The following is a 22,243-nucleotide window of genomic DNA, read 5'->3' on the forward strand; positions in this document are numbered from 1 at the left end:
ACGTGTTGCTGCACATCACCTGGGATAGTAAATTGTTCCATGTGGCAAACTAATTTTCTAGTACCTTGTTTTTGTGGTGATGGTGCTGTGAAGATGGCATTTATGTTTAAGTGTGCTGGTAGTGAAGGGGTTTGTTGTTACTCCACTCATGGGAGAGGATAGGATTCGAATTCTACTTCCAGTATGTGCACTGCTTCAGTGACTTGTCTAATGCGCTGGATATTGTGGATGGACAGTGAGAATTGAATGAATTTTCATTTAGATGTTTTTGATCCATTGTATTTATGCAGGTATATTGGTAGTGTATAGATATTAGTCTCCTTTCATTGCCTTCTCACAAAGTTCTTCAAACCTTTCATCTATACTACAGACCATTTCTCCAATATAAATTGCACCAGCACATTTCTATACACCTCATGCAATACACTACATTGCTAGTTTTGCAGATTATCTGTGGGTTGGCTCTACACACCCTGCAGTTTTTGTTAGTAAAGCAGTTTTTCAAATAGATATGACCTACTAAATAATGGCTTCATGTATAGACTTCCTTTCTATTACTTCGCATCTCAGCTGTTTCATGCTCTGCTTTTATGAATTCACTCCTGGGTGCAGCATCTCTAAAAATTACATTCTGAAACACCGTGGGCCTAATTAGCCTAATTCTATTATCTATTCCTTTCTAATTCGCTCTGCTATATGGAACATATGCATATTTTATTCACATCATTGCTGAGCATAATTTCAAACATTTTCTTGGTTCTTTTGTATACTCTGAGTCAGTTCTATCCAAAGAATTGTATGTGCTATTGTACAAGCTTGCTAAGTCAGTTTATTAGGAATGCTTATTTTTATGTTATCTAACATAGTGGAGCTCTGGTGACCAAGATACTTCAACAGATTTTGCATAATGTGAATGTGAAGATCTTTCATTTGTTCAGGTTTTCAAGCAATATTTTAATATCCAAAATGTCTTTTATTGTGGATACTGGATGGATAGTAAATGATCACCTTGATACTTTCGTGGATGGAGTTTGCTCTATGCTGAATGTTATCCATGAATATCCTTCTGGCAGAGAGTAACAAATATGGTTTGAGTCATTTTTACATATCAAAAGTACAATATTTCAGTTAAAATTCTTTGTTCAGTAGTCATATCACTTATTCCATGTCATGAAGAGTTTGGCTACAACTGATGTGAAAGCACCATTCTCTTGAATAAATAGTTCACTGCTGAATTATATTATATACAAATCTCGAGTCAATTTTAAGCCAGTACAAACAACACATCATTACATTTCATATTTGATCAGGATTCACTGAGATTTACTTCATCCCTTAATGTATATTAGAAAAGAGGTCTTTTTTTTTTTTTGGTTGAGATGTTAGTGGAAGATCTACCTTATTTCTGTCAGGTAGAGTAAAATACTATTAGGTCATGTCTGTCAAAGTAATCATTATCACATTTGAATTTTAGGAGTCTTAGCTTGTTGACATCACAAAATACCACATTGCTTTCACAAAGCCATGTACAGTAAAATCTCACTATGGAAAAATCAACATCGGTAGATTGATAGAAATATAGATAATTCACCTACACTTTTTTGGTAAGGAATTCTGTAAAGTTGCAGAAGTAGTTGAAATAATTCATCCTGCTGAATGTAGTGCATGTATTGTAACCGCCTGGACATTTTGTGAGTGTACTAATCATTGAGGAAATATGACACCTCTGTGCAGGGCCAACATCTCCAGGAACTACAAGCTAAGGTGAGTGACCAGAGTTAAATTTATGACTGTTTGTGGTGGGAATATTGATAGTGGATGGGAAGTTGTTTGCAATTTGTCTTCCCAGGGTTCAGAATACCTTTGGCAGAATAACCATCCTAAAGTATAACAGTGTCTATTTCAACACAGTTTCACATCACAAAATCTTGCAAATGCAGATATGAAAAAGGCACATGTATTTTTTTTTATGTATAGATACAATTTATAGAATTACTCACACAAACATTAACTCATTCATTCACACATGCAATAGTTTGTTGTATTTCATTTTGTTTTGTTTTTTGTTAGACTAGAAAGTAAGTGTTTTGTATATGTTTATGATATAAATGTGTACAATGTAATGTGTAGTAATAAAGATATAAAATTTATACCTGTGAGTTTCATAAGAGCCAGCCTCATTTGGGCAAATGGAACTAATCAGTTGGCGAAAAGTAAATGAATGGTCTAAATTTGATTGATTCTATTGTTTTGCAAACTCAAGTTTCATTCTCAGTGCATGTCAGGATATCTTCTTTAACCATTTAATATTTAAACTGGTTATAACTGGTTCAAATAGTCTGTTTTATGTTCAAACTAGCCAGATTTGGCTTCACATACCTATCCTACAATGTTATTCTAAAAATATACAATCACATCACCCACATTGCATAACTACTTCAAAACAATGTGAATAGATAAGCATAACATTTGATAAACTAATCTGAATGGATTAATTGCTTGAGTATGCAACACCAGTTCAATATAGGTTCAGATTCATCTTGTGTGACAATATGAATCTTTTCTATGAAGCAGAGGTAACAGAAACTCAACCTCTTTTCCTTGTTCATTATTTTATATTTGTTTTTTCCTCCTTATCTCTATTTCTAAAATATATCTACAAAATCACCCAACAAATGCATTATTTGCTTTTAAGCCACTGAAAGTACCTTCAACTGGAATATAAACTGGCTGCATATGTAAATAAGGAATAAGTTTTAAATCTCAATTACACACATAGAGATGTGTATGTGTGTGTGTATGTATATATGTGTGTGTATATGCGTGTATTTATATATATATGTATATATATGTGTGTGTATATATATATATTTCACATATAAATGTGTGTGCAAGTGTTTTTTAGTTCAGGGTTATGATAGATATTACAAGATAAAATATCAAATATGTAGTCAACAATCGGCTGATAAAACAGAACAGTTTTTCTGAAATTGTCACGGTTTTGTTTGTGAACATATAAGGAATAAAAATGATGTAAAACCAATATAAATTTGATTAAAAAAACTGTAAATGGTTATATAATTTTGATTATAAATATTTATGCTCATAAAATATTGTAAACTGTTATATAATATTCATTATAAATATTTAAATGCTTGTGAAAAATATTGTAAATGTATATAATTTGAATTGTAAATATTTAAATGCATAGAAATAATAGGTTGGGGGTTTTCTTTTCATATTTTTGTTCAATAATCTTTTGTTAAGCAAAAATGGTAATTATAAAAACAATAGGCAAAATATTCCAAAATGGAGGCAAATTGTAAAAAAACATATGAATGCATATTTTACATTTTTTTTTTAAAGCAGAAAGCTTTTGATCAAAAAGCCAATATGATGATAAAAATATGGGGGTTGAATTTCCTCTAAGCACTCACTCTTTATTTGATTCCAGTCTGTATTCTCAATCCAAAACTGCTTAAAATATATAAACATACATTTTCACATTTACCTTTCAGTCCTGGTTTATCCACCATTAAACAGAAACAATTGAAATTTTAACTTCAATTGTATTATATATTTGATACATTTGGTAAGTTAAGCATTCAATTGCATATATATAAAAAAAGACTAATCATTCATCAAAACCTTCTGCATTCCAACTAGATCAATATATATATATATATATATATAAGGCAGGTAAAAGTCTCAAAATATAAGATCCTTAAGATGGTATGGAAATAATGGGGATAAAATTTTGGTTTTGATTAGTTCATAATGAAACAAGGATGGAAGACTTATAAGAGTTATATGCTTAGATTAAAAAAAAAAAAAACATTATGGATAGAGGAAATGAAGATAGTAATAAAACGGTTACAAATGCAACATCATGTCCAACTTGAGATTAACTCATATGAATCAACATGAAGTTAGAGAAGACTAGTTCAAATAAAAGAAAGCGCTCTTTATAATACTCTCAAAGTAATATAGGAGATAAATACAAAACGGAATTCATATGTGTGTGTGTGTAGTAAAATTTGAAAATCCCAAAATAGAAAATGACGTGTGTAATTAATTGTTAAAGAGGTTAAGAATGCTAATGTTTGATTGTGTGAAGTTAAGGGATTTTCCAAGCTCCATTCTCTGAGGCAAGTCTTTGAGTAACGTCAAAGTTATGTGGAATAGATAATGTATGAAATTTTGAATAATAATAACTGATTAAATATGTTTGAATACTTGATGGTTTTAGCAATAAGAAGTTAAAAGCAAAAAAAAAAATAAACGAGTTAACTGTCTGAAAGACTTCTACACACACGTGTCATACTTGGTAGGTTAATATTATTTTATAAATTTAAAAAGCAAAAAGAGTGTTTGTGTCATGACTGTTTCTCTCTTTAAATTTTAGTTTCGAGAGAAATATTTTCAAGAATATAATTAGTTTAGACCCACAACAAACATTTTAAGGGCTCGGATGGCCTTGCTAAAAGCGGGGTTAGTTTTGCTGGCTCAACACTCCTTTAATCACACTCATCTTTTGCCCATTTTGAGGCAGTGTCTTATGGGAAGATACCCATTCTGTCACCAACCCTTTTATTGGCCTCTTTTAGTAATAAGGATATGGTGTAGCTATTTTAAAACCGGGATACATGCGCTTTGGAATATTTTTTTTTTCTTAATTTCAGAAGTATAAATGACATTATTTAGTTAACACTATCATCAATGGTAATTGTAATTGCTGTAAATTTGAATCAGTTATTTGGTTGTGATGGTTTGTAACAAATAGCAGACAATTGATAGATTAAAAATGAAAAATAAATCAGAAAAATATTGAAAGACTATATTAAAAAAACCTCATTTATATTGAAATATATAACCTGAAACAGGACATCATGTACAGACTTTTACCTCTAGGAAAGCTGTTAAGTAAGATAAAATGATAAATTTTGTATTATATACTACAATAAAATGAGAGTTACTCATATAACTCCTGGTAACCTCTGCTTTAAATTAAGACTAATATCAACAGAGTAAAATATATGTTATTTTACATAGGGTAAGACTATCTTTCATCGAAGTCATGATTCATTACAAAAGCAGTATCATAAGAGAGACACAAGGCACTGGTGTAGATACAGGAGGTCTAATATAATAGACAATTGATCCAATAATTTGCTGTGCTGAAATCCTATGTAATAGACTTGAAATAATGGTAGAAGAAATATCTTGTCTTTCTGAATGTTAGGTATTAATGATAACCATTTACTAAAAAAAACGTGTCTAAAATTACATCATCAAATTTTGCTAGCTTGCAGCTATAGCAACATTCTCCCTATATTTTTCACACTCAGATGACAGACAAGCACTTGTAGAGAAATTCGCTGAATTCAGTTAACTCTATGGATTCTGTTATACACCTCAAAGGCTTGATTTTTCTTTTCAAAACCAGAAAGTACTTCAGTCTGAAAAGCTATATATAACATTGTTTCATTTTGTAGTGGAGCAGTTTCTAAACACACCAGGTTAGAAAAGATTCATTCACCAACAACTCATTACAACTACAAACCCAATAACATTCTGAATTTTCTCTTTGCCCTTTCTTTGACTACAACAAATTTTGATCCTCTGACTTTGAATTTAAGATGAGAGTGAAAATTATGAGTTCATTATCACATATCACTTTCAGAGATCATCATTTATAATGTATAGGGAGTATCATGAATAACATACAGAGGGTATCACATGTAATGTACAGAGGGTATCACATACGGTGTAGGGAGATGATTGCATTTAACAAAGGAGTTATCACATATAATGTACAGAGATGAGCATAAAAACGAACGTTACAAAGATCACTGTCAGGTCACAAGCAACTTCTGATAATCCTTTACATGAAATGTCAACTAAATGTAGTCACAGCCAGTTACTATTTTCAAGTCTACAATAGGGATTTGAACAGCACAGCAAATTAATGTAACCTATTTGTGGTTCAGTGTTCACAGAAGTAAATTCTGTTTACTCTGTAATAATTATTTACAGTTTGATGCGAGTGAGAGTCAACTGGTTCAGAATATACTGCTCCAGGACAGAGGCACAAATATTTGAGCTGAGAAAGTAATGATGACTTGTTAAATAGTAAAAGAAAACAGAAAGCAGAGTCGTCTTAAACAGCATTAAAGGTCCTTGCCAGGCAAAGCAATGCATGGAGTTCACTACAGACACAATCGCAGCATAGACAGATTAGCATTAGGCTACAAGACTTTCAGATACACATTTCCGTAGCATTGAGAGTAACCGAATTGAAATACTTTACACAATAAGTATAAATATACATGGCTGTATACTTAAGAAGCTGACTTTGAAATCATATGGTTTCAAGTACTGCCTTACTGCATAGCACCTAGACACATGGATAACTGCTCAGTGTGCCCATACATTCAGACGGCACTGAAGGTGAACTCTTCAGTTTGGTAAAGCAGTTTGGTTACAGATAGGCAAAAAGCTTTGATACCACTTTGGTCAATTATAATAGGTTGTCAGATAAATTAATTTGTTTTTGTTTGCTATTCTTTTTTCCTTGATTTACTTTGAGGTTTTCCAATGTTATTTGAACTAACACAAAAAATAGTTTTATCTTTTTAAGCATTTTTTCCCCCTTTTTGTAGCTCTATTCTTCCTTTACAACTTTTGTTTATCGTGTTTGTCATTTGAATAAATTTTTACCTCTTTTCAGACCTACAGAATTGGAGTGCCAGGTAAGAAACAAAAATATCTTCTGACAACGATTGTATGGTCATTTATATATTATATGTTCATGTGAATGTGTTGTTTGGTCAATTATATATTGCATACAAATATAAGCATGTTATTTGGTCATTTATATATTGTATGTTAATACAATTTTGTTGTTTGGTCATTTGGTTATTTAAATGATGTTAATGTAAACTCATTTGGTCATATGTTAATATAAACGTATACTGGTCATATATATATAATGTTAATGTAAACTTATACTGGTCATTTACATATTGTATGTTAATGAAAACTTAGTAATTTGCATACAAATCATATGTTGATATAAACTTGTTGTTTGCTTCAATACATAATGAAAATGCTAATAATGCAGGGATACGTGTTTTTCTAACAAACATATCCTTCCACTACAAGTGAAAAGGAGTTTTCTTAATATACAGACATCTAACATGTCATAAAAGTGTTGAAAAAAAATTTTGTTTATAAACATGAAATTCCACAGTGCAACTATATTTCTCATAAACTTTTCACGTTCATTGATTTCCATATAACATGAAAGTCAACAGAAAAATAGGTTTTACATCACAGAATCTATTACAAGATTTCCAGATACACATTTCCATAATACTGCGAGTACATGAATTGGAATACTTTTCACAATAGGCATAACACATACAAAGCTGTGTATAGTTAAGAAGTTCACTTTGAAACTATGTGGTTTCAAGTCCAGCCCCACAGCATGACACCTTTGACAAATGTCTTCTACTATAACCCTGGGCCAATCTATGCTTTGTGAGCATGACCACAGTCTGATGACTAAAATCACAAAGCACTGATCAGTCTGGAGTTATGGTAGAAGACACTTTACCCATGGTAATACACAGTAGGGTTGAACTTAAAATCACATACTTGAAAAGTGAACTTCAAAACTTACATCCATTCCTATATATGTATAGGCACACACACTGAATATATATATATATGTATAGACACACACACTGAATATATATATGTATGTTTTTATATTTTTTTTTCTACTTTCAGTCCAAGGACTACAGCTGTGCCAAAGCACCACCATTTACTTTGCTAGACTTTCACTAAACCTCCTCTGATATTATTTGAAAATATTCTAAGAGACATTGTTATCATATATAGCATAAGTCAAAACATCTGATAAAATCTACTAAAAGTCTAGAGTCATATCGTATACTATCCATGCAAAAGAAAAGTTTCTTCACCAATGCTACCAATTTTTATGTTGGCCAATTCAACTTCTGCCTGTCTCCGTTTGAGTAGAGCAAATATTCTTCAGTGTTATTTCCTTTCATTCTGATATAGAGTTAAATTGCCATGGTTTTCTATAATATCAGACTTGGGAGTAGCACAAATCTGAAAATAAAACAGTTAATCAAAAATGTTAATTTCTTACTTAAAGGTTAAAAGAAGTTTATTATTACATATTAAATAGACTCAAGAAGTGTTACAAGTACATTTGTAAACCATTTCCACTTATTTCATGTCTGACACTTTTTACTAGTGTAATATACTGCCATTTGGAGACATGGCATTTAGCAGTGGAACCCACACTGAGACTAGTTTAGTGAGATGATGTCTAAAAGAATTTGCCCTTGTCCAAACCGCCCTTGCCCGTCTAATCAATCGCACCTCCGCCCTCAATTCTTTCCCACACCAATCCCCCTACTGCACACCCTTACCCTTCTTTTCCACCCCTCCATTCTCCCCTTTCATAAGAGGATCCTATATGGGTTTTCCATCATCTCCAGCTAGATCACACCACCCACCCCATTTGCCCCAAACCACTCTTGCCTTCCTTTAAATGTGCCCATAACTCACTCAATCTCCTAGTCCGTAGCACCTTCCCTTCTTCCATCCCAGCCTCATCCAGATCCTTCCCTTGCTCTAGATCCCACTGTCACACCTGTCCTTTTATCACCAACACCACCTCCCTCACTGGATCCAACCAGCACACCCTCCACATTAGAAACTCCTTCTCCAGTACTTCTTCCAACCTTATCCATTGCATTAGATGTAATCTCTGCTGCAAACTCTACATTAGTCAGACGGGCCGCTGATTGACCGACTGGTTCACCAAACATCTATGAGATGTTCATCCACATATGAACACACCTGTCGCCTGTCATTTCCTTTTGACCAACCACTCCACCTCTAATATCTTCGTTTTTGGCTTCGCCCTGCACCATGGATCCACACACTCCCGACTCCGCCTGGAACAGCGTTAAATTTTCAGTCTAAAAACACAATCTCCTTTTGAACTCAACACAGCCCCCTCTTAACGACTGTCTCTACACCCTTCTTAAAAAACAACTTTTTATCTTATTTTATCCTTCTTATATCCACTCACTTTTTTACCCTGTGATTTTTTTTTTTTGATTTTTTTAAATTTTTTTTTGTCGAATTTAAACATTTTTTATAATTGAATTAATTTCTATTTTATCTCTTTAATTTTAATTTTTAATCTTATATCTGTTATTTATTGTATCATTTTATTCATTAATTCTATTTTATCATCTTATACCCTTTCCCCCTTTTTTTCCCTACTTTTCATCAATCTTATTTTATTATATTTTATTTCTGTTTACATGCACACATACATATACACACATATACCTCACACACACCACAAACATACATGCACACATACATATACACACACAACCCCCCCCACATGCACACACAAGCACATGAATGCACATATACCTCCCACACACACAATGCACAATGTGTGTACCTACACACACACATACATACACACAAAAATTTACATACCTCCACAGACATACATTCACACACATATACATACTTCAAACTGCCAGTCAAACTCCTTTCTACTGACCATTCCTCTACATACAATGTGAAGAAACACACACCTACACAAAAGACCACCACTCCTGTTACCATGCTGCTGAATTCTTCCTACAACATTAATAAACACTCACAACACACAATTGCTATTACACACACACACTTGCGTGCATGCACATACCCACAGCTACCCCCTTCTCTTACACTCTCCAGTCTTAAAAAGAACTTTTTCTTCACCCATTCCTTTCAGGTCATTTCAAAATGTAACTACATGTGGATCGTTGGCAATTCTTTATATTCCATCTTCCCTTTCCTCTGTCTCCTGTTTCTGAAGAAGAGCTTTGCTCAAAACATAAAACTATCTTTCCTTCCTTCCTTCCTTAAGGGTCTGCTAATACTTTGCACGTGCCAAGTCCTCGTGTTGTTGTTTTTATCTCCCTTGATATTATATAATATGTATGTATATTTTATATATATTGATATACATATATTCTTTTATTTGTTTCAGTCATGCTGAAATCGACTCCTGAACTTATTCTTTGTAAGCCTGGTACTTATTCTATCGGAATCTTTTACCAAAAAGCGATGTTACAGGGACGTAAACACACCAACAGCAGTCATCAAGCAAAGGTGTCGGGACAAACAAAGACTCGCAAATACATACATACATACATATATATACATACACACACACACGAATGGCTTTTTTCAGTTTCCATCTACCAAATCCACTCACAAGCCTTTATATCATTCCATTTCTTTGCTGCCATTCATGAATCAGCAACTCATTCACTCTTTCTTTCTTGAGTCAACAGCTAAGTTATTATTATTCAAATGTGACAGTCACTGAATCTAGAATCCCCCCATTTCTTCCAATATCTAATTGCCAAGGCCACATGTCATTTCATTTCAATTTCAGCCAGAATCCCACTTCCATTGCAAAGTGATTATGCGATAAATTAACAATTAAAATGTACATGTATATTACTTTAGTATTAATGTTTTAATGATAGTAATAATTATTATTATTAAATAATATGGCTTTTCTTCTGAGCCCGTCTATCTTTGTGGTGCGTAGCACTTAGTTTGCACATGGCCTATAATCAGCATCCATTTTGCACACCTATTGTGCCCTTCCACCCTTAATTTGTACATTAACAATTTCACCTGGCGACTCATATGCTTCCTCTGCAGTGTACGTGAATACATATTTTGAGTATACTCTTATACTCCCTTTTACCCTCATACAAGCGCCCTGATGTGTGTCATATACAGTTAAATGTACCTCATACTTAAATATTTAGACTTATAGTACTTAAACTGCCCTTATTCTCATACCCACTTGTTGGCTCTTGCTCTAGATGTTGGATGCAGTGGGGGAAACTGTGATTCATTGTAACTCATTGAATAAACTATGCACCAAAGCTCTCTGCTAGCTGCCAAGCATTTCCACAGACCTTTGTTTCAGTTGATGACAACATTTCTACAACTACCTTACTGCTATCACATCAGGCACAGGTTGACAGGCCACAATCGTGGCCCAGATAGATGCATTTAATTTAATAGTTAATGTGTTAATAGTATTAAAGTTATTACTTTGTCACTGATAATATTGTTTTATAACTATGTTGACTAACAGAAATTATAAAATAATCAAATTATACTGAACAAAAATAATATAAATAAGTACTTACCAACAGTTGTCAATCGTTTATACAGTTGTCACAGTACCATTTCAAAGTTCTGGCAGCAAAGTTATTAATATTTTAGCTGGAGTTCTGAGTAGTTTGGTATGTGATAGTGTTATGCAGTTCTATCAATTTGGTTGCGTAGTAGTTAATGTGTATTGTCGCTGATGACAAGTTGTCTATTATTCCAATGCAAGGAAACGGAGGTACAATCTCCAGTTCATACACTTTAATGATGGGCTGACCTACAGATTAGTTCACTTAACACCAAACATTCACACACTAATATACATATGAGTGTATGAATGTGTGTGAAAGTAAAATGTACAAAATTAAATCACTGGAAATATTTGATGTCCAGAATATTGAGGAGGAGAAACAGACTCTCATGGAAAATTTTAATATTAAATATGTGAGATGTTGGGTAAAAACAAAAGAAAAAATATTTTCTGCAAGTTTTGTATTGAAGAGTAACAGATTATTTCTCGAGCCACACTTAAAAAGGAAAGCCTAAACTCTATTCCCATAAAAAATAATGCTTAAAATGTTCATAAAATGACTTAAGAAAAAAGGAAAAGATTGTTTTAGGAATTACGAAACAGTGGCTATTAATAAACAAATATTAAAGCAGGAGCGACTCGTCTTAAAAATGCATATTCATAAGAAATTCATAAAATTCGGTCGATTGTCTCAATTTTTCTTATTCCCTAAATAGCCGAAAAGAATATTTAATGCTAATTTAAGTAAATTTTATTGAAATTTTCGTGATTATTTACGGTGTGTAAATTTATGTATTGAAGGAATTGTTCAAGAGTTTTCTCCGTTAAGAATATATTTAAAAAAAAAAAAAGTTAACTATATTCAAGGGAGGTAACTGTTGAAAACTATTTTACAAAGCAATCTAATAAAAATTAGGAATTATATTATTGAACGGGCTTATATACACTCATATTTTAGAATTTGTAAGCACAAGTGTGAGTGTGTATATATATATATATACACACATACTCACAGTTGTGTTTACAAATTGTAAAATATACGGCTCTTCTTTTCTGTCGAAGATAAATCCTCAAGAATATCATTCAATACTTTAAAATAATGGTAGTAACCGTTTCAATAATGCCTTATTGATGACAATAATATTTTAGTGTTAATGTAATAGTATGGTGTTGTTTGGTGTAGATAGAACAGGTACCTGAAGTACTGAGGGTACCTTTGGTAGCGTTGTTACTTTAGGTACAGCAGGTAGAGGTGGTTTATTATTTGAAGTAAAGACACTTGTCAATGGCGTTGTAGATGGTTGTTCAGTTATATTCAAAGGTGTTTGGTCAGGATGACAGACTGTGTTAGAATCAACGTTTGGTTGGTAAGTATATCCAGGGTATTGATTGTTATTATCTCCCCTCGATCTGTCCAGTGTGTGTGGAAGCTGTTTTCTCCTGTTCCATGTACGATCACTTTGGTAACAACACAGATCTAGAAATAAAGAGATTTATATGTAATCTGATGCAATGAACTGTTAACAGAATGGAGAACATTAAATTTTTCTAATCATGAAAGGAATTTCAGTTATATATTACAGGCAAATCTGTACAGTTAAGAAGTTCTCACTTCAATCACATGATTTTGGGTTCAATCTCAATTACTGGTACCTTGAGCAAATGTATGGCACCAGGTCAACCACAATTTTGCATGTGGATTTTGTGAATGGAAACTAAAAGCTCATTCAATATGTGTGCAAGCATGCATGCATGCATGTATGTGCACTTTAATTTTCCATTGTCACTTCTGTCAACTAATTATTCCCTTGGTTTCAGCCTTCAAAAACATGTGAAATAAGTAATCCTTTACTTGATAAAAAAAAACACTCAAATCTTCCGAACTTCTTTAAAAAAAAAATTAACATTATTCTTCATCATATACATTTGTAGTCTTCACAAATACCTACTACATCTAATTCTTCTTATAACCAGCTTTTCTTTCAGCTCATCTGTGCTTCATAATTCAAACACACTAACATTACACAGCATGTAGAATCTGCTTGCTGCATCTCTTTACTCCTGATTGTTCCTATGCATCAGCAATATGTGAAGTTTTTCTTCTCAGCCAGCCTACCTCTGATCTTTACATATATATAGTATATTAAATATGGCTAAAAAAAACATGAACTCAATACATGCAATGAAGAGAATATATTTTTCCTGGGAGAACTGAAGATATAATTTTTCACAGTAAATGATTTGGTTGATCTCTGTAGATAATCAACAGATAGTTGAATGCCTCTATCCTGAGAGGAAACTAGTGATTCACTATAAGGAATTATATCTTCAACACATACTCTCTCTCTCTACATATATATATATATATATATGTGTGTGTTTGTGTGTATATATATGTATGTATATATGTGTGTGCGCATGTGTATGTATTTATATGTATGTGTGTATTTATTTATACATACATGTATTTACATATATATAATTAAATCAAGTATATAAAATCATCTTAAAGAGATATTAGCATCTAAGTTCCCCGGTTTAATCCAGTGTACCAGTGAAAAACCAATGATGGATATGGATATATTACCATTTTTGTATGAGAAAAAGAAAACAGAGAAACTGATATATAGACAAGGTGTGTGATGTGTTCACCTTTCTACTTACTAGAACTTTGGTCTTTGCAACATTGACTCTAAGGCCTTTCAATCCTAAACCGTGCTTCCACACCTGAAATTTCTTCTCTAGTTCTGGTAGTGATTCTGCTATGAGGGCCAGGTCATCAGCATAGGGGAAACCTGTCTTGAAATCCTCTGTTATTGCCTGGAGGACTATGATGAATAAGAGGGGCTGAGGGCTGATCCTTGGTAAACCCCTACTTCTACCCAGAATTCTTCACTATACTCATTGTCAACCCTAACCTTCCTAACGGCATCTCTGTATAGGGCCTGTACAGCCCTTATTAACCATTCGTCAATTCCCAGTTTCTGCATCACCAAGCAGATAAGGGATCAGGGGACTACCAGGTTTACAATATGGGTGACTAGGACATAGCCCACACCACCAGATGTTTTAAGCATCTCAGCAGTGATTCCTGATGAGCCGGGGGCTTTTTCTGGCTTCATACTCTTAATTGCTTTATCTACCAAGGTACTGTCTATTCGGATAGCTGGTCCCTCTATTGGTCAACATTTGGCAGGCTCTCCTCCTCCCAATCATTCTCCACATTCAGCAGTCTTTTATAATGGCTTCTCCAAGCCTCTTTCTTTTCTGAATCATTAAAAGCAAGTGCACCATCATCCATTCAAACACATTTCTCTCCTGTGACACCACAATTTTCTCTCACACACTGTCACGCAATCCAAAATACTTCAGTTCTTTGGTCCTCATGTCGCTGGACATTAGCAAACATCTTTTCTGCCTTGCCCTTGGCATTGTATACCTGTCATCCAGCCTTCCTTCTGGCTATCTGGTACAGTTCCCTGCTGCACCCACCCTTCCATGCGTTCCAGGCCTGTTTCTTTACTCTAATGGCTTTGTCTGCCATATTATTCCACCACCACATAACTATGTCTGGAAGGGACTTTGCACCATCAGCAGACTTGGTCTGTGGTACTCAGTAAGCTGTCCCATAGGAATTTCCAGCTACCTTCTATATTCGAGGTCTGTAGCTCCTCCTCCCTCTCATCAAATTTCTTGATGAGGATATCCTTAAACCTCTGACCATATGAAGGGTTCTTCAGCTTCCAAATCCTTCTTTTCTGGATTGGTCTGCTTCTTGGCATCCTTCTAGCCTCGAGCCTAAAGTCACTAATTACTAGTCTATGCTGGGGGGGTACATCCTTCACTAGGGAGGGTCTTTGTATTTAAGAGCAGCCTTGCATCCTGCTGTCTGGTGAGAATGAAATCAATCTGGCTATCAGAGTCACCTGATTGGTAGGTTATCAGGTGGCTGTCTGTCTTCTTAAGTTAGTGTTGCGGATTAAAAGGTTACATGCATAACAGAACTCCAGTAGCCTAGTTCCCTCATCATTTCGGGAACCAATGCCGTGGCCCCCATGTGCACCAGTGAAGATACCAAAATGCTGCCCAACATACCCATTAAAATCTCCAGCCACAATGATGAGGTCATTGCCACTCATCTTTGAGGTAGCCTGTTCTAATAAATTAATGTCTATATATCAATTTCTCCATTTTCTTTTTCTCATACAAAAATGGTTATATATATATATATATATATATATATATATATATACATACATCATCGTGGCACTCCATCAGTTACGACAACGAGGGTTCCAGTTGATCCGACCAATGAAACAGCCTGCTTGTGAAATTAATGTGCAAGTGGCTGAGCACTCCACAGACATGTGTACCCTTAACATAGTTCTCAGCGAGATTCAGCATGACACTGAGTGTGACAAGGCTGGCCCCTTCGAAAAACAGGTAGAACAGAAACAGAAAGAAAGAGTGAAAGTTGTGAAAGAGCACAAATCAGGGTTCACCACCACACCCTGCTGGAGCCTTAGGTGTTTTTGCTCAATAAACACCCACAACACCCAGTCTGGGAACTGAAACCATAATCCAACAACCACGAGTCCACTGTCCTAACCACTGGGCCATTGCACCTCCACATATACACACACACACACTACTACTACTACTTATATTTAAGCAAATTTAGAAAAATAAATTTTCTTCGACTGTAATGCACACACATTTGTGGTGACATTCCAAATAAAAGAGATGCTTTAACAGCATAAAAAGAGGATCTCTCACTCGTAAAATTTAGCGTTTTTTTTAAAGATATTTACACATTTTCAATCTAAAAATTTTATTACAAGTGTTTAGCTTGCAACTATAATTGTAAAAGAAACTAGATCAAACTCAAGAATTTTAGTCAGCAATGCTAAAATACTATCTACTGAATCATGCCAGTGTCTATTATAAACATTCGCAAACTCTAATAATTTGAAGAAAAACACAATTATTCCAACTTACCTGGCAGGGTTTCATAATGTCCAGCACTACCGACACTCCAGCCATGACTCCTATCTGTGTGAGAAGACAATGTTGACATTTCGCTGGTTTCATCGGCACTGCTTAGTTCTCTGTAGCCCGGAGACATACTTTCTTCTCTTGGAACAAACATCTAGAAACATAAAATAGATACATTGTATGCCATAATATTTCATCATGGTATTTCTGTTTCCACATTTCAAGTTATATTGTCGTTCATAATCTCTCATTTTACTTTTAAACTGAAATATTCTAGAAATTCTCATGTGAGTCAGTAAAGAAAATTAAAAATGTAGATTCTAAATTACTCTTTAAGAAAAGAATTAATCAAACAGAAAAATAATTTTTCTTTTATATTCTGCAAAACAGCTTCAAAGGTTCTTGGTTAATTACAGCCTGCTTTATTATTAACTATGGAATGTTGAAAGGAGAAATATTTTGAAATTAAAAGAAAATTATCTCACCTGCTGATGACGTCTTAATGTTGGGTTATCCCATCTATTACCTAGCATGGTTCTGCAGTGAATATCTTCTCTGTCTACCATTGGTTGTTGGGATTTCTTCAGATTTCTCGACATTGTGTATGAAATGCCAGGTGGAACACAAGTAGGATCAAATATATATTTTGATTGTGTGTTTAATGCAGGTGTAACCTTGTGGTACATATCAACACTGTTGTTATAGTTGCTGTCTGTCTGCTTCAGTCTATGAACTATACAGATCGATATAGAGATCACTATGACAACTGATACGATCACAGCTGCTATAACAATAACAATCATCACATTCAATTGGAGACCATTACTTGATTCTGTTGTTGTCTTTGAAGGGGTCTTAAATATCTTTGATGTGGTGTTACTCACTGTTAGAGTCAAAGACAAAGTTGTTGTCGATGACAGAACTGGACTGCCACTGTCTTTCACACCTAATTCCAGTTCATAGAATCCAGCATCATTTTGGTAAAGTGAGCGAGAGAAAGATAAGACACCAGAGTGATGGTTCATTTGAAATAAGTGTTTCTCATTACCTCTGAGTATTTCATATGTGAGGAAGGCATTGTGTTGACTGTCTCTGTCGGAGGCCCTAACAACTGTGATATCATGGTCAGAGTGGGGATGGTAGTGGACATTAAGACTGAAAGGGTCAACATTAGGGAAACTGAAATAGGGAGCATTATCATTTAAATCCATAACCTCAACAACAACATTTGCTCTCTTCTCCAGTGACGGTGTTCCTTTATCTTTTACTAAAACCTTGAACTCATACAGGTTCTTTTCTTCTCTGTCTAGGGACTCAGTTGTGGAAATGAATCCCACATCAGATATCTGAAATGGTAGAATATCTTTTCCATTAGATAATAGAGAATAGGTTAATTGTCCTCCATCTCCAATATCTGGGTCTGTGGCATTGACATATCCAACAGGGAAGTCTTTGTGTTCATTTTCATAGGTGAGAAACTTAAATATGTCCTGACTAAACTGAGGTTGTACATCATTTATGTCAGTAACCAGCATAGAAAACTGTTTCTCTACTTTCAACGGAGGTAAACCATTATCTTGACATTTAATGGTGAAATTAAAGCTCTTTTCACTCTCTCTATCTATTTCACTCTTGACAACAACTTTGTATTTCTTTTCAGACACTGAGATTAGCTGAAGGTATTTATTATGTAAATGACAGTTCACTTGTCCATTTTTTCCACCGTCATTGTCGGTAACTTTGACATAAGCAACAAAACTGCCAATTTTAGATGCTTCTGAGATGACAGCTGTGTTTCCAGTTGACTTTAAAACAAATTTGACATCAATTTTGGGGGGATTGTTAAGGTGAGTGATACTATTTACAACAACAGTCACTACAGAAAATTTGGAAGGATTACCATTATCTCTGGCTTCAATAAACAATTTATAGACTTTTCCAAACTGAAATTCGTTTGTTATATATATTTCTCCAGAAGTTTGATTTGAAATGAATTTTTTTCGTTCAGTTTCTGAGATAACAGGGCTGAAACTATACACAATTCTTCCATTATCCCCTTCATCTAAATCTGTTGCTGTTAATTTGATAATGGGCTTGTTCTTACTGTGTGTATCATTTACTGTTACATTATATATACTTTGAGAGAATACAGGAGCATTATCATTTTTATCTCTCACTAATATTTTTATGTCCAATACACTTTCCTTTGATGGTGATCCTCCATCTGCTGCAATTAGTTGAAGAGCATAACTTTCCTTTTTCTCTCGGTCAAGTTTCCCACCCAATATTAATTCAATGTTACTTTGCCTATCAGAAATACTTGAGACTGACAACTGGAATATATTTTCGTGGTTATTCCTCAGTTGATAAGAAATTTCGGAGTTCTCAATACTGACATCTTTGTCAAAGGCATTTGGAATAATTTCTTTTATTCCCATGGGTACATTTTCATCAAATTTTAAATGAAATTCCTTGTCCGGAAACATGGGAGAATTATCATTGACATCTTCTATCATAACTTTGATTTCTAATATCTTCATAAAAGAATGGCCTTCTTGAACTGCTATTTCCAATATCCTGAAACATTCCACATCATATTGACACAGAGATTCTGCATCCAATATGGCAGCTGTGTACAGTTGTCCTCCAGGTGTAACATTAAACAATTGAACACTTCCATCAGTACTACCCTGGAGTATTTTAAATGTCAGTTTGTCCTGTGACTGTATATTATCCAGTAAGTGTGTATCAGTAACAATATCTCCAATATAGCTGTTTATATCATTGTTCTCTTTCACATGGTAGGTATGGTCCACACACCAGCAGCTCTCGGCCATCAACATCACAATCATCAACAACACTGACAACATGACTTCAGTCATTTAAGCATTAAATCAAAAAACTGAAATTAAAAAAAAAAACCTGGGTAAGATTTTATGTAATACCAAAGATTTTCAATAATTTAGTCAATGTATTATGATTCCAGCCATTACATAATCCTTTTCTAATTGTTAATTCTCTATCTCAGGTGTATATTCAATTTTGATTTGGACATTCTCTTTGTATTGCTTATCTCCTCAATACAATTACTATGATTATATTAAACTGTTAATAGACTCAACTTCCTCCAACCTATTCTTATTCAAGCTACTACACTTTCATAACATCCTTTTCACTGCTAATTTGGTCACTTAGGTAACAGAAAATATTGACAACCTCTTGGAAGCTTCCTAGGCATTTCAGAAATTAATTCCTATGTACCCTAACTACTTATTGTTCCGGCACATCTGACACATACAAAGACGACTTTCTGTCAACCTACCTCTGAATTCACTGCACCTTTTATATGTCCATAGCTTGCACTGGGTGCAACAAATGAAGTTTCTTCCAACTCCTTTCCTACATATTATGCAAGGTCATTTACCTAATAGAAAAAGTCTTACCTATAGTCTTGCTAACAACTTTTGGCCTTTGCAAAGTTAACTTTAAGACCCTTTGATTCCATACTTGGAATTTTTTTTCCATAACCACTACAGATTCTACCATAAGAGCAAGGCCATCAATATATACTAGTTCACATGGGCATTCAGTCTTAACTTCCTCTGTTGTGGCCTGCAGGACTGCTTAGTCCTATAACATCATTTGAACTCTCATCACTGAGTGGGTGAGTGGCATTGAGAGAGGTACATAAAGTCACCTATCTCAATAGCTCTCATGCTCTCAGTTGAGGGAGTTTTGTTTTGCAAGTTAACTTGGTGACCCTTCTGGTGCAACATAAAAAGCACCCATTGCACTCTATAAAGTGGTTGGTGTTAGGAAGGGCATCCAGCCATAGAAACAATGCCAAAGCTGGCAGTACAGCTTGCACACTCCTCTGATGTATTCACTTCTGTCAAACTGTCCAAACCATGCCAGTATTGCAATCAGATGCTAAATGATGATGATGATTGGTAATCACAGATATATGTTCATAAAAGCTAGAGATATCTCAAGAGATTTTGAAGTCATGTAGGCCTTGATGAGGTTGCACTGCTGGTAATTTTGACATATTGAAAGGGATGATTTTAAATCTGCTGTTATGGAATGAGTTAAAAAGCGATTCTGAGGACCTTGTAGTTTCTATGCCCAGAAACTGGCTTGAAACTTAGTTATACACTACAATTGGTTATTTCATAAGACAGAACAATAAAAAGCAACTTTCAATGACATTTAAAGTTCACTGATAGTGTAACCTTTGGCACTTTTCTATGCATTTGGTTCATAATGTGTTATGGCAGTGAGCTATGAGAAGGAAGTATGATCACTGACAAGGTTTCACATCCAAAGAATTCAGCAATAGATCACCAAACAGAAGATAGGATATTCTCAAAAGAAACAATTCATCAGTCAATGTCAGTAAGTTTATAACATAGCACCAGCTGGAGCAATCATAGTTCACCTGATTTTGGTTTAATACTGATATCCAAGTGGACAGAAACCAGAGAGGAAGTGTTGACTGGGCAATCAAATCTCATAAAAATCCAAATTTTTTGTAAAATTTCTTGAGGTGATTTACATCACAATATATATATAATCTGGTAGTTTTGTCTAAAGGATATTATACCACAAGCCAAAATACTGTCAGTAATCTCATTGTCATGCTAAATACATAGTCAGTAAATTTATTGTGACACTGAAAATATTAAATGCTTAAAAGGTTAAGGATAAGCAAAAGTGAAACTAAATTAAAACAATAAACTTTAGTTTGTTACAATATGTTACTTAAACCAAAACCTCTCTCATCATCATCATTTAATGTCCGTTTTCCATGCTGGCATGGGTTGGACGGTTTGACCCAAAACTGGTAAGCTAGGGAGCTGTACCAGGTTCTAACCTGATTTGGCAAGGTTTCTACAGCTGGATGACTCAGTTTTCTTAACCTTTTGTAAACAATATTACTTTGATAATTAGTAATAAAAATTTATAATGAAATAACTGAGTATTTTATTTAAGTTTTTCATTAACTTCAATGTAACAGTATTGAAGTTATGACATTATCTCTGTTACTGATAATATTGTTTCAAGTGAAAAGATCCTTATTATAAAATAGTCAAATTATACTAAACAAAAATAATATAAATAAGTACTTACCAACAGTTGTCAGATGTTCATACAGTTGTCACAGAACTGTTTCAAAGTTCTTGCAACAAAGTTGTTGTTATTGTTACAAATGGAGTTCTCAAAAGTTTGGTATGTGTTATGCAGTTCTATCAAGCTGGTTTGTATGGTAAGTGTGTTGTAGCCAATGACAAGCTGTCTATTATTCCAATGCAAGGAAACGGAAGTACAGCCTCCAGTTCTTGCAGTAAATGATGGGCTGACTCACAGACTGGTTCACATAACACAACACACTAATATACACATAAGTGTATGAATGTGTGTGTAAGTAAAATGTACAAAATTAAATCACAGGAAATATTTGACGCTCAGAAAACTGAGGTTGAGAAATAGACTCGCATGGAAAATTTTGATATTAAATATTTGTGAGATGTTGGATGAAAACAAAAAAAAAAAATTTTTGTGCAAGTTTTGTATTAAAGAGTAATAAACAATTTCTAAAGCCACGCTTAAAAAGGTAAGCCTAAAATGTATTCCCATAAGAATATGGAAATAAAATATGAATTAAAAATATGAATGTTTATAAAGTGACTTTTTAAAAGAAAAAAGCATTTACGAAACAGTGGCTCTAAATAAACAAATATAAAAGTAAGAGCGACGCGCCTTAAAAAGGCATTTTCATAAGAAATTCATAAAGTTTGGTCGATATTCAGAGTTTTTCTCTTCTCATTAAAGATATTCGTTTTATATGGAATCGTAAAGTTTATATTTAAGGTATTTAGTATAAAGATTAGAGGTAGAAGAAATAAAAATATTCATTGAGGATATATCGAATTTAATTCCCTAAATAGCCGAAAATATATATTTAAC

At 34.0% G+C, this 22,243-nt stretch overlaps 1 protein-coding gene across 2 annotated transcripts; it reads right to left on the reverse strand.

Moving 5' to 3' along the window:
- Positions 1–1,371: 1,371 nt before the first annotated feature.
- Positions 1,372–22,225, reverse strand: LOC115219528 (protocadherin gamma-A11). Of its 2 annotated transcripts, XR_005001973.1 has the most exons (5): positions 21,407–22,225; positions 16,762–19,178; positions 16,280–16,430; positions 11,289–12,758; positions 1,372–8,139 (listed from the first exon to the last, which is right to left on the reverse strand). XR_005001973.1 is itself a non-coding variant. In XM_036509227.1 (4 exons), exons 2-4 carry the CDS (start codon positions 19,156–19,158, stop codon positions 8,117–8,119), a joined length of 2,571 nt encoding a protein of 856 aa, XP_036365120.1. In that variant the 5' UTR covers positions 19,159–19,178; positions 21,407–22,225; the 3' UTR covers positions 1,372–8,116. The 2 variants fall into 2 exon arrangements, 1 of the variants encoding a protein (XP_036365120.1); XM_036509227.1 differs by lacking the exon at positions 11,289–12,758.
- Between the last annotated feature and the right edge of the window lie 18 nt (positions 22,226–22,243).

Source organism: Octopus sinensis, linkage group LG14 (genome assembly GCF_006345805.1).
Source record: "Octopus sinensis linkage group LG14, ASM634580v1, whole genome shotgun sequence".
NCBI classification, from domain to species: Eukaryota; Metazoa; Mollusca; class Cephalopoda; order Octopoda; family Octopodidae; genus Octopus; species Octopus sinensis.

What these genes read in the sequence shown, in the direction of transcription:
- LOC115219528 (XM_036509227.1), bottom strand. Translation starts at nt 19,158, where the DNA reads ATGACTGAAGTCATGTTGTCAGTGTTGTTGATGATTGTGATGTTGATG. An exon ending in CATTAAGACGTCATCAGCAG is followed by an intron (nt 16,431 to 16,761) that starts GTGAGATAATTT and finishes TTATGTTTCTAG; the next exon opens with ATGTTTGTTCCAAGAGAAGA. An exon ending in ACATTATGAAACCCTGCCAG is followed by an intron (nt 8,140 to 16,279) that starts GTAAGTTGGAAT and finishes TTTTATTTTCAG; the next exon opens with ATTTGTGCTACTCCCAAGTC.